This window comes from Spea bombifrons, chromosome 1 (genome assembly GCF_027358695.1).
Source record: "Spea bombifrons isolate aSpeBom1 chromosome 1, aSpeBom1.2.pri, whole genome shotgun sequence".
Taxonomy (NCBI): domain Eukaryota; kingdom Metazoa; phylum Chordata; class Amphibia; order Anura; family Pelobatidae; genus Spea; species Spea bombifrons.
This window is the reverse complement of record NC_071087.1, coordinates 47,936,343-47,948,495: the sequence shown is the minus strand read 5'-3', so window position 1 is coordinate 47,948,495 and position 12,153 is coordinate 47,936,343. Positions and strand designations below refer to the sequence as shown.

At 38.5% G+C, this 12,153-nt stretch overlaps 1 protein-coding gene across 2 annotated transcripts; it reads right to left on the bottom strand.

The window, feature by feature from the left end:
- Window positions 1-3,691: 3,691 nt before the first annotated feature.
- Window positions 3,692-11,748, bottom strand: BDH2 (3-hydroxybutyrate dehydrogenase 2). Of its 2 annotated transcripts, none has more exons than XM_053461554.1 (10): window positions 11,674-11,748; window positions 10,294-10,372; window positions 9,114-9,192; window positions 7,860-7,956; window positions 7,262-7,370; window positions 6,499-6,559; window positions 5,611-5,724; window positions 4,878-4,936; window positions 4,692-4,784; window positions 3,692-4,021 (listed from the first exon to the last, which is right to left on the bottom strand). In XM_053461554.1, the coding sequence occupies exons 2-10, from the start codon at window positions 10,363-10,365 to the stop codon at window positions 3,968-3,970; spliced, it is 738 nt and encodes a 245-aa protein (XP_053317529.1). In that variant the 5' UTR covers window positions 10,366-10,372; window positions 11,674-11,748; the 3' UTR covers window positions 3,692-3,967. The 2 variants fall into 2 exon arrangements, with proteins under 2 accessions (XP_053317529.1, XP_053317528.1); XM_053461553.1 differs by having other exon boundaries at window positions 11,678-11,707.
- Window positions 11,749-12,153: the final 405 nt, after the last annotated feature.

Sequence of the window (12,153 nt, the reverse complement as noted above, 5' to 3'; positions counted from 1 at the left end):
TATATATATATATATATATATATATGTATATATATATATATATGTATATGTATATATATATATATATATGTATATATATATATATATGTATATGTATATATATATATATACATATATATATATATATATATGTATATATATATATATATATATATATATATATATATATATACATATATAGTGGAAATGCATATCTTGAACGTGTCACTGTTCAGGCGGTGCAGTCCCTCTTTAGGAGCCAAATCCCTCTCTGCCTCTCTTTCCTCCACTTATGTCCCTTTTTCTAGGAGCTCAAAGTGTTGGCAAGATATGAGGGTATCGCGGCTTTCTACATCCACTAAAGTCGCAGTAATGTTTCAACAAAGAAAATATAGCAGACGCAACCAACTACCAACAGAAAATGTCTTGGTGGAGCCATGGCCCCTGGCTGATGAACGCAGACATTGTGTTGCGTTAGTGGTTTGGACACAATGTAACACAAACAAACCAGAACAAGCTGGCTGCAGCTTGTGGGGCCACTTATTCATGTTCCTGTCTGTATGAACGTCCTTCCAGATACCAATATTCACAGGTGTCTAAGGCTGTGAACGGTATGTGGCATTTGCCTGGCGGCCCAAATGGCTTGTACGCCTGTTGGATTGTCTTGAACAAACACCCATTGGAGCCGTAAACCCCATATCCTTGCATTATTACATGATTATGATTCAGACAGAGGTCATTTCTGATTTATGAGTATGTACAACGTTGCTACCTTTACACTTGGCCTGTCGAGATACTATTAGAGTTTCTTTGACAAGTTCATGGTTTAACTTAGTCAATTGGGTTCTCCACATTGTTACTGTATACTATTGCCTATAATATAGGAATATATTTGGACCTTACTTGAATTTGAGTTGACAGGTCACCTGATAGTGTGAAGCCCACCTGCATATATGGCAGCTGTGAACATTTCAGTTTCTTCAATTTACTATTCATTAGGGCCATCCCTAGCAAATTTCTGAATAATTGATAATTCAGTGGGTGAGGGGACAAAGAATTCTCAGTGATTTAAGTACGTATTATACAGGTCACCCAAGTTACTTGCAGCAAACCTTTAGCTTTCATAATGTATGGTGAAGTAAATAAACTGAACCTGCAACTCTCCCTTTAGCGAATAGACCCATCTAGTCCCAAGAATCTGGTTTCCTAAAGACAGCTGGCACCTAATGTGTAGTTGACACTCAGATGTTTAAAAATGGAGAGGATGTGAAAAGCCTGCATGGGCAAAATCTTTCCTGGCAGCCCCTCTGCAGCATAACATGGAGCCTCAGGCTCCCCGCAATCGCCACTACTCAATGGGCCCAACTGGTGCACGGAAGGGAACGCAGGGGATGCCGACCAGGGTTAGGCCTAGAGCAGCACCAGAGATAAATACAGTATTGTCTCACATCCCTTTCACCCACAGCCTACAGTCCTAATATTTATTTAACGCTTTGTTCCATTCAGTTGATAAGGTTTCACACTCAGCTTGGCCTTCAGCGAGTACTAAACAATATAACGTTTGAAAATTTAAATTCTTCTAATGTCCTTGTCAGCTTTTGTATAACCAATCATATTTAACAAAAGCAAATATATTTATTTCACAGAAAATATTTAATCTATAGATCTGACCTAGAGAAAAGGAATTCTAAAATGTAAGAAAAAGCTTTCTTATACCTGTAAGGAGTTAAACAGTCTATTCAAAAGTTTCTATGATAGACCTACAGCGTTATATAATCCAGCTTAACACTAATAATATGTAAACAAATATCCCTTGTTGCTCTACTGGAATCTTTTAGCATTTTTGTGCTTATGTATAAACACACATGGTCACTTTTAAGAAAAAGTCCCATGGAAAAAGTTTTCTTTCTGTATTACATTGACACAGTAATGTAGTTTAGCCCAATCTTTACTAGATACAATATTTTTGTTAACTTGTTGTTAATGCGATTTTTGTTATGGTCACACATGGTCACATATGGTCTCTAGATTTATCTATAACAAGGGGACATCCTCTACGGCTGGAGGAAAGAAGGTTTCTACACCAGCACAGACGGGGGTTCTTTACAGTAAGAGCTGTGAGACTATGGAACTCTCTGCCAGAGGAAGTGGTAATGGTAAACTCAATAAAAGAGTTTAAAAGGAGCCTGGACGTGTTTCTTGAAAGCAATAATATTACAAGTTATGGATAGTAGATTAATAGGGACAGAACGTTGATCCAGGGATTTATTCTGATTGCCATATTTGGAGTCGGGAAGGAATTTTCCCCCTGGTATGGGGCAATTGGCATCTGCTTCATAAGGGTTTTTTGCCTTCCTCTGGATCAACACAGTAGGGACACAATATGTATATAGGTTGAACTTGATGGACTTTGGTCTTTTTTCAACCTTATGAACTATGTTACTATGTTACTATGTTACTAGATTTAACACATTTTTTCGTATTTTTGCTTTAATTACATTTAGATGATAACCTTGCACTTAAATATATAGGTTTCCTTAATCTAGTTGTGTTTCGGAACACATTAAGCTATTCATAGAAACCGAGTCTCATATAATAATATGTTGTGATAACCCCCCCAAATGGAAATGTAAGTTTGAGCACATATCACTAATTAGTAGGACATAATGGCAGCTTCCACTCTTCTGGGAAGGCTTTCTACAAGATTTTGGAGTGTTTCTGTAGGAATTTCTGCCCATTCATCCAGTAGAGCATTTGTGAGGTCAGGCACTGATGTTGGATGAGACAGTCTGCCCACAATCTCCGTTCCAGTTCATCCCAAATGTGTTAGATGGGGTTGAGGTCACGTCTCTGTATGGGCCAGGCAAGTTTTTCCACACCAAACTCATCCAGCCATGTCTTTATGGACCCTTTGTGCACTGGGGCACGGTTGTGCTGGAATAGAAAAGGACCTTTCCCAAACTGTTCCCACAAAGTTGGAAGCATAGCATTGTCCAAAATGTCCCCGTATGCTGAAGGGTAGGCCAAGTGTACTAATGCTTTTTTCCAAATGGTGTATATATAATATATGTGGTGGCAAGATTTGCTGGATCATTGCAAATTGGGTTATTTTGTTATTTTTGCCCATAACTTTTCATTGCAGTAGCAAAACTGGATGAAATTTTGGATTGTTATTTTTGCCCATAACTTTTCATTGCAGTAGCAAAACTGGATGAAATTTTGGATTTAAGTATGCATTCACAATGTCTTTTACTCTCCAGTGTTGCATGTAAATCAGAGAACAGCAACAGTATTGTCATTAGCCAAACTCATGAGTTAAATCCAGAATATTGAATACCTATTGATGGCAGCCATCCCCTGCAGCCTAGATACAGCCATGCTTGACACAATCTGCTGGGTTCTAGTGCCTACCAATAGCGGATCCCCAAAGAGGCATGCTCCGGGAGAAGGAATAAAGAGGTAAGTCTTAACACCTGGACTTACTTATCTCCCTATCTTCCAGGAGGTGGTGGTGTCATGCAACGTCGCCTTGCATGACCCCCGCAGGGGAAGCTGCATCAAACACAGGGTGAGGCTTTGCGAGGTCTCTGCTTACGCGTCATTTCTGACATCCTTAGGCTTGGATTCACTTTTGGGTACCCACAGAAGATTTGATGTGATCAGTATCTCACACATTATCATCATAACACAGTTTATTTACCTATATTCCATATGAGCCTGAGAAATCAACTTTATTTTTTTCTGTTAGTATCCTATTAAAAGTTGGTACAGATTAAAAGTCAAGTGGAAAGTGGCCTGCCAAATTTAAGAAAACTGTTGGGAATGAATAAAGATGCTCTTTATTGACGTTTATGTGTTTTGTTGGCAGGAATCCATCACAAGTTGAGCAGTACAGCACAATCTCTATAAAAACATATTTGGTTCCAGTGCTTCAGCTCATCGGGAGGTCTATGCTGGGTCAGAAATCAGCATCAATTGCAGGTGTAATTTATAGGCTCCAGCCTCCATCAATGATGTGTTCATTACCTGTGATATATGCCGACTGGGAAAAAAATAAAATGCATTCACTATACACTTCATCCATTACATTAAAGGAACATTTTAATTATTTGTTTTCTGTGTTAGTCCATTACTTTTTAACACTTCTAATCTTACATACCATTATTTATGCATAGAAACAATGTAGCAGAAAATATAATGTGTACACGGACATTTGCAGTTATCTCACTAGCACAAACAAAAGTTGCATATATGTTTACCTTTTCGCTATAAATTTATCAGAAACGTAACCAGCACAATATAAAGGTAACATTTTCACTCTGAGCTAAAACAGACCATATCATCCACTCTAAAACTTAGCGGTAGTTAAAAATCTCCCTAACATGTCACTTTAAGTCCAAATTTGTGACTGTGCAAGCAACCTAACTTATCCTGTTTTCCAATTCCAGTGCTTACACATTATATCTGATCACAAGTTATGCACATTAAACAAATTAAGGAACTAATCTTGTAACTGGAATCATATAATAACTTCCATGACCGTAATTCCACTGCTGTGTATTCCCAACTTCTCTTTTCCCACGAACCCCATAAAATACATATCTAATTTTACTAAAGTAAGACAACATACTCATTGGAAGAAACATGTCAGGATTCCTCTCTTAATTCAGTGATTAGCAGAGTTTAATACATACATCACATAAGCTACTTACTTCATCAGATGCCAGGTAGACACAGAGGTAGGCTACTTCTTCTGCTGTAGCCATTCTACCAGTCTTTTGTCTTGCCAAAAAGTCCTTTAAAGCCTATTGATATCACAGGTTAAAGGCACAATGCAAACATCTATATACAGAAAGACAACAAATGAACACATATTCATTTTATACTTCCTTTCCTACCTGTTCTGGGTTTGGTCTGGCTTGGATCCTTTCTCTTAACGATGGTGTATCCACAGTGCCTGCACAGAAGTTTTATTTCAATGTCCATATATAAATGCCATTTTTACACTGTTAATGAACAAGCTGCGACTTGATAGGAAGGCCAAATAAAAATCTCATATGTAATGTGGCAGACTTGGGTTCTAAATTTTATCTCTTCTGCTCCTTTGTGATTCACCAAGGGCTGATTATCATTCCAAGATATGTGTGCTCAGGTAATAATTTGGCACTCTGACTTTTGAAGGCACCAGGTAAATGTCTAAGGAGGTTGTGCTCGATCAGCACAGTCCTACATAGTCCAAATGGGCTGGTAGGGAAGATCAGAGATCTCCCCTGTAACCAGTCCACTGAGTTGTCGCAGAAGGGCTGTCGCTTCTGCTCCAAGACCTGTTGCCTGTGGAGATGACACATTACTAGGTAACCACCCCTAGTACCTGTAATATAAACATTACAAAATATAGCACTTTTGCATTTATGAATGTATCTAACAGGTGCCCACAATCAACAAAACTAAGTGCAGACATACTCTATCCTATAACTAACAAAGGGGGCAATTACAGAATAGATTCATCTAGAGCTGAAGTTTCAAACGGAGGAGCAAAATTGTAGAGAAACAAACAAACTCCAAGTGGTTTCCATCACATTCTAGCAGTTCAGCTATCAAGTTAGTAATCTGGTCCTCATACATACTCACCAGGACATATACAGTTGCAGCGTATCCCTTGTTCAATAAAGTCTGCAGCAACAGATTTGGTCAAACCAATCACTGCAGCCTTGGAAGTGCTGTACACACATCTGTTCACAACTCCTGCAATGAAACACATACTTTTAAAAATAAGGGGAAAAAGCATACTTTGAAATGACAAGGTTTGCTAATCTAATCACAAATGACATCATATATTACAATTGTCAGATGAAGTGCAGGCAGATGAAGTGCAGGCACCCGCTTCTTTTTCTTATTAAAGTGCAAATACATTGATCGGTCCATGCCGACTTTCTGCTTATTTAGATAAAGTTTGTTTGAAAGCACCTTTAGAAACTGTACCTGAGTCTGTACATCCGTTTGCTCCACAGAGGTATATGGTGGGTACACATTTTAAATACTTGCAACTTCATGTTGTGTTCCAACACTTATACACTATAATGCCTTTTTATTTAAAGCCATAAAAAAACTAAAAAGGGTACTCCGTTGTTCTATGGATGAGGCAAAGTAGCCATGGTGTCCATATGAAGACATCACTGGGGCCATTGGGATATTTACTAAAATGTCTACATTAAAGCTTGTTGCTGATCATATTGCTGTTGGCTGATTACAAATTTTTTCTTGTGTCTGATTAACATTAATGCCAGTCTACCTATACCATTGTATAAATGTGTTTTGCCTACATAAGACTATAATTCTGGATTTTCTGATGATCTGGAGACCAATACATTTCCTTAGTACTGGAGTCTGTACTTAAATCTTTAATATCACACTATAACAAGTTAGAACAAAATATGTTTATGACTAGGGTATATGCTTTATCATTTCCTTCCATCAACAAAAAGTGAACCATGCTGTCATTTTACTTAGCAGTTCTACCTTTAATGCTAGATGCCACTGAAGACATATTGATGATGTTTCCAGATTTTTGGGCAAGCATCTGTAAAACATAAGAACCAAAAGCAATTAATAGTGTATTAGGCAAACCTGCTTTTCTTCATGGCAAGAACATCTTCCGTACCTGAAAGCTTTCAAACTGTGCACAAGCATGTCACCCGCAGCATCCACACATGGCGTTAAATTCCCCACTTATGGAGGCTGCCACCAGAAAATGGGACTTTATTATTGTTTCACTCACCAAATAATCAAACCACTACCTTTTTATAATACAGGGCAATCATGTGTATAAAATATAGCATTGTATACTCATATACATTTTACTGGTTCCACGACTTCACACTACAGGCCGTTTGTTTTATATACTGACTGCCTGATATGGCTGTGACTTTACAAGACATAGGTTCACAGACTCGTTTAAAAGAGACACTTATAAATCCCACAGACACACTCCAAAATCTTGTGGAAAGCCTTCCCAGAAGCGTGGAAGCTGTTATAGCTGCAAAGGAGGAACAAATTACATATTAATGCCCATGTGTTTAGAATGTGATGTCTGAATCAAAGTGCCTGTTGGTGTAATGGTCAGGTGCCCCAATACTTTTGTCCATATAACGTAAACCAAAATTATCTGTATGGGGAAAATGTGATTCATATATCTGACATCTATAATTATAAAGGTACTGCAGAAATACTGTTGCAATAAAGCCAAATAAGTTCCGTAACCATGAATTTCAAGAAAAATTACCTTAGGCAGGAAGGTTTTGATCATGAGATACATGCTACGAACATTAAGATTCATGGTGAAGTCCCAATCTTTTTCTTCACAATCCAAGATAGTCCCGTGATGGACAAATCTACAATATTAAATATATTGTATTGAGTATTTGCATTTAACCAAGTCGAAACAATTTGTATATTTTGTATATATTTTGTATATATTTTCACATATATTTTAAGTTTAGCTCATATAGTTTAGCTCACATATATTTTAAGTTTAGCTCATCAAGCTTTGTGAACAAGATGCTCAACAGATAAGTAAATATAAGTGAATGCAGAATTCTAAATCTCCAAATCTGTTCTACACTGAGGTCATAGTTTGCTAAAACAAATATAAAACAAAGCTTTGGTGAATGAAGACAGGAATTCAAGTTCTAAGATTTTTTGCATGTTTTCTATCATGCAGAAAAAAAACACTCATCTGTAGTGGGAAACCTGGTATTAAGCCCTGTAGTACTGGATGCTATAATAAACAAAATCAAGATCATAACTGTGTGCTTTGGAGATTTTGTAGAAAAGAGTATGTGATGGTCAGTCTAATATTGTATAAAGACAGGTCTACTCACCCAGCTACATTAAATAAGACATCAATTCGATCAATCTCTTGGCACAGCTTTTCAATCTGTTCCTTCTTGGTGACATCCAACACCCTTGTTCGTATACCTAGACCACATAAACAAAAGAGTAGGTGGCACGGAGATACTCTTCTGTTCCCTGGACAGAGACACTATATTCTGCCTGTGTCCCACCCTTAGACAAATCTTGCCGCCGCGTATGGCGCTCATGAAATGTGGGTGGGAAAACTGATATTCTGGTGTGTAGCCAGTTTCATATATTGAGATACCAAGTCAATACATGAGTAGATCATGGATAATCCTTTGCAGCCTAGGATTTAGTAAATGTATTTGTTTGTCGTGGCGGTTAATAAAAAAATGTGATAGAGAGAGTAAGGGAGAGAGTCAATAAGAGAGAATAGGACCCCCTTGTGAACTATTCAGTTGTTTCCCAGTTGAATAGAACTACAATTACCTTCCAGAACTACAATGTAGAATCAATATAGAGAGACAATTAAGATACACAAACCTGTTGTACCAGTAACATTTCTTTATACAACCTGAAAGAGTACTGGATGTAGTAAAAAGAATTGGGTGTGTTAAAAGAAAGTGACAGTAGATGGCATCAAAGACCCATTAAAAAAATAAAAGCAGAACCAACTATTGGTTTGACCACTAATAGTGAGCATAGTGGGAAGGTTACTAGAAACTCGCTGCATAGACTGTACCACCTGATAAGATGCTCACCATGCTAAAGTGGTTAACCAGCGTCTTATCAGACTTTCTCCTTCGTAGACCACTTTCAAAAACTACCCTGAAAACTCAGGGAAGATTACAACCTTTCTTCCTAACGCTCAGCCAACATCCTAATCGACCAATAACCTCTACAGATCGTCCTGACGTGACCAACTCATCCCCATCCAAGCAGTCCTCTCTTTCTGTTTCACCTCCCCTCAACCACAGACTAGATTGTAAACTCGCAAGAACAGGGCCCTCTTCTCCTTTTGTACCAGTTTTTTTTTATTGTGTATGATTTCAATTTATTTCTTTGATTGTAACAGTGCTACATAATCTGCTGGTGCCATGTAAATAAATGTATTGTAGTGATAAAACAAAAATGTTAACAAATTAAGAAAAATAAAAAATGTATGCAAGAGGTGTGCTGGGGCATGAAAAGGATATATCTGTACAGGTAGGGAAACCAGAAAGGTGACGCAGGATATAACCCAATAGTCTTGCACTGATGGAGCCCAAGATGGAAAGTACCTTGGTATGATTCCAGTTCCTTCAGTTTCACGTCATTGGTATCTGTTGCAATGACCTGCGCTCCTTCCTTAGCAAAGGCCTGAAGAAGCAAAACATATTTACCAGCCATATACTGTGTTATATGCCGAATGCTTTCCATAATAACCATATATGCAGAGCAAAAGGAGTGGCTGCTCTGGGTTACCATTTCGTTTCGATCCCACAGCAGCTGTCCGTTGGACCCCTTCTATAGCTTCCAGGGGCATGATAAGGCCGCACATTATAATCAAGGTGGAGGTATTTGTAGCCACTGGCACATACCTCTCCAAAAGTATTACTTTGTATTCTATACATCACCCTGCATGTTGTAGCATGCAGAACTATGGCATCATATCCTGGAGCCTTGCATCAGGAGGCATACAGAATGTGAGGAATTGCAAATGGTGAGCTCTAGGCTACATAAAAATGAATTTCCATAGTGCTGGGCTAGGGGGTCCTAGAGGAGGCTTGTCCATGGCATCACTATTACTATAGGCCCACTCCTATTTTAATGTTTGCATGGATTAATTGCATCAATTAATTTTTCTACATGCAAATCAGTGTAGACATTCTTTAGAAAAACATACTTCTCTGATTTCGCTCCTCCCACAGCTGTCTCTACTGAAAGCAGACTGCATAACTCCCCAAACACTTCTTGCACATGCTCAGTAACACTCCAGTTCTAATCAGTTGGATCTGAGCTCCCGATTAAAGCGGAAACAGCCAGTCACACTATCTGAACACTGATGTTTTGCTAACATCCATGCAATTGGCTGCTGCTTTGATGGCCTCAGTGGGAGCGCTACTGAGCATGTGCAGAAAACACATGTGCTCTAAAATGGTTTCATTGTAGTTTGTAGGTAATAAATATGGCATTCACATGTCACATTAATGAAATTAATGGAACATATGGATATTACAAAAGTCTGATGGTTTTCAAGGCACCGTCAAGTATTCCTGCAGATGTGGAGATGCCTTCACTGGTATTCCAAAAGCTCAAACAATCTTCCATGGTGCTCAGACCACCTAGCTCCATGTAAATTATATATGAGACAGTACAAGTTATCAAAGTTTGCTTATAACTGGTTCTTACTCTTTACAAGAGGCATAAACGTAATTTTAGAGATATATAATAAAACAGTAAACTATTTTTCATTCATACAATAGCAGCAGCTCGTCCGATTCCCTGAGCAGCAGCAGACAGCAAAATGACTTTTCCATCTAGTCGCCCCATGTTAAACCTATAAAAAACATTAAGAATATGTTAATTTGTATCTAACGGGTACCATGCTCCATTTGTCAAATCCACTTCATAAGGTTACCTGCTATAGTAAGAAAGATTACCGAGCCTTATGGAACTCCCAGCAACCAGATAAATCTCTGATACTGCATTAATAAAATGACATTTCTCCTTAGGTCTCGCACGAGTCACATCAGGGGATTATAATTATATATATATTAAATGTAGCTCTGATGCAAAGTTTCAACCAATAAAATGTTCCAATCAGAATGGTTTATTAAAGTGATCACATTTTATCCATAGCCCCCCCCCACTGACAATGCTTCTATCTTCCATATTGAAACAATGGGAGAGCTGGAGCATGCCGCCAAATTCTAAACATTGCTTATTAATGCCTAACATTTTGTTTTATGGATGGCATAAACACGACATGCTTTGCAAATCTGAGCTAGCGGAATTTCAGTTAATGCTGCGATGTGCAAAGGTTAACAGGATTAAGCATTTTCGTGGCAAGTTCCCTGGTTTTTATACCCACTCAGGGCCGTGTTTAAGGCGAGCCAAAACGGGCAGCTGTCTTGGGCTCAGGTTTATTGTAGGGGCCCACTTGACAGCTTTAGTGAATCCTTTAGTGAATAAATCTCTCTGTGTTGCAGTCTGCACATTGTTCCTGACTGTGATTAACCGCAATATCCTTCAGGCTGTCAGCTTCTTACAGCTGAAAAAAGGCCAAAGAGGTTTATTTATTAAACCAGGGGTTTTCAGAGATTAAGAATGTTCTCTCACGCATTTATCGACGCGTTATGAGACCCACTCTGCTAAGTATCCACTGTAAAGTTTTTTTTGCTTGCTTAAAACGAACTCTTTTGATAACTTTAGGAGTAGAAAAAGTCCGTAGCAACATCAACAACACAAAAATGACATTTGCACATCAGAAGTAGCCCAAAAAGTAGCAATTTATCTCAATCATACCGATAGCACAACCTGGACCTTATGTTTTACTCCCCAAAACTTTAACGCACTTGTCAGAAAATATTCATTATTAATCAATTCCACGAACATTTTAGAATCAAGCTAATTATGGCATTATGACAGCTGAGTAACCATTTAGGGATGGCGAATAAAGTGTGCAACCATACAATACTCCCTGCGGCGTTGTCCAGAAAGCAAAACCTGTTTTCAGCCTCTGTGTGCAGTCTATAAGATGTAAAGCTTTTCTCTTAGGTCCCTTCACCCCCTTACTCATAAAAGTTATGTGCAGCTTTGGTAATTTTGTAGATTTTGCAAGCGAGAACCCATACATACCTACAGCAGATTGTAGCAACTCAAGAAATGCATCTACTTGCTGATCTTTGTGCAATCAGGAGTCATGTGACCAAATCAAGGAAGTGTGAGCTCTAGTAGAGTTAGAAGCCTCAGCAGTTCAGTTAGGGAAAGTCATACTGCCACCTAGCGCCTGACTGATCCCTGCAAGCCAATACTCAAAGAAGACGCAGCACTGAACATCCCACAGAGGTGTCTTTAGTACTTGAAGACAAAAGTGTGGAGGCATCTCCTAAAACCTGCTAACTTCTGCACAGGGCTGTTTACATAAAATATTCATCCATGAGTATGTCCTATGCAATGTTTACAGGGGCCGCTTTAATGTTTAGGAGTTTAATCTACAGTTTTTATGAAAAGGGATACTATATTGGTATCAGTAGAAGCTCATCCTGACCTACCCCACATCATCTGAGGGGTCCTTAGACTATTGGGGGCCAAAAGCAACTGCTTGGCCTGCTGATA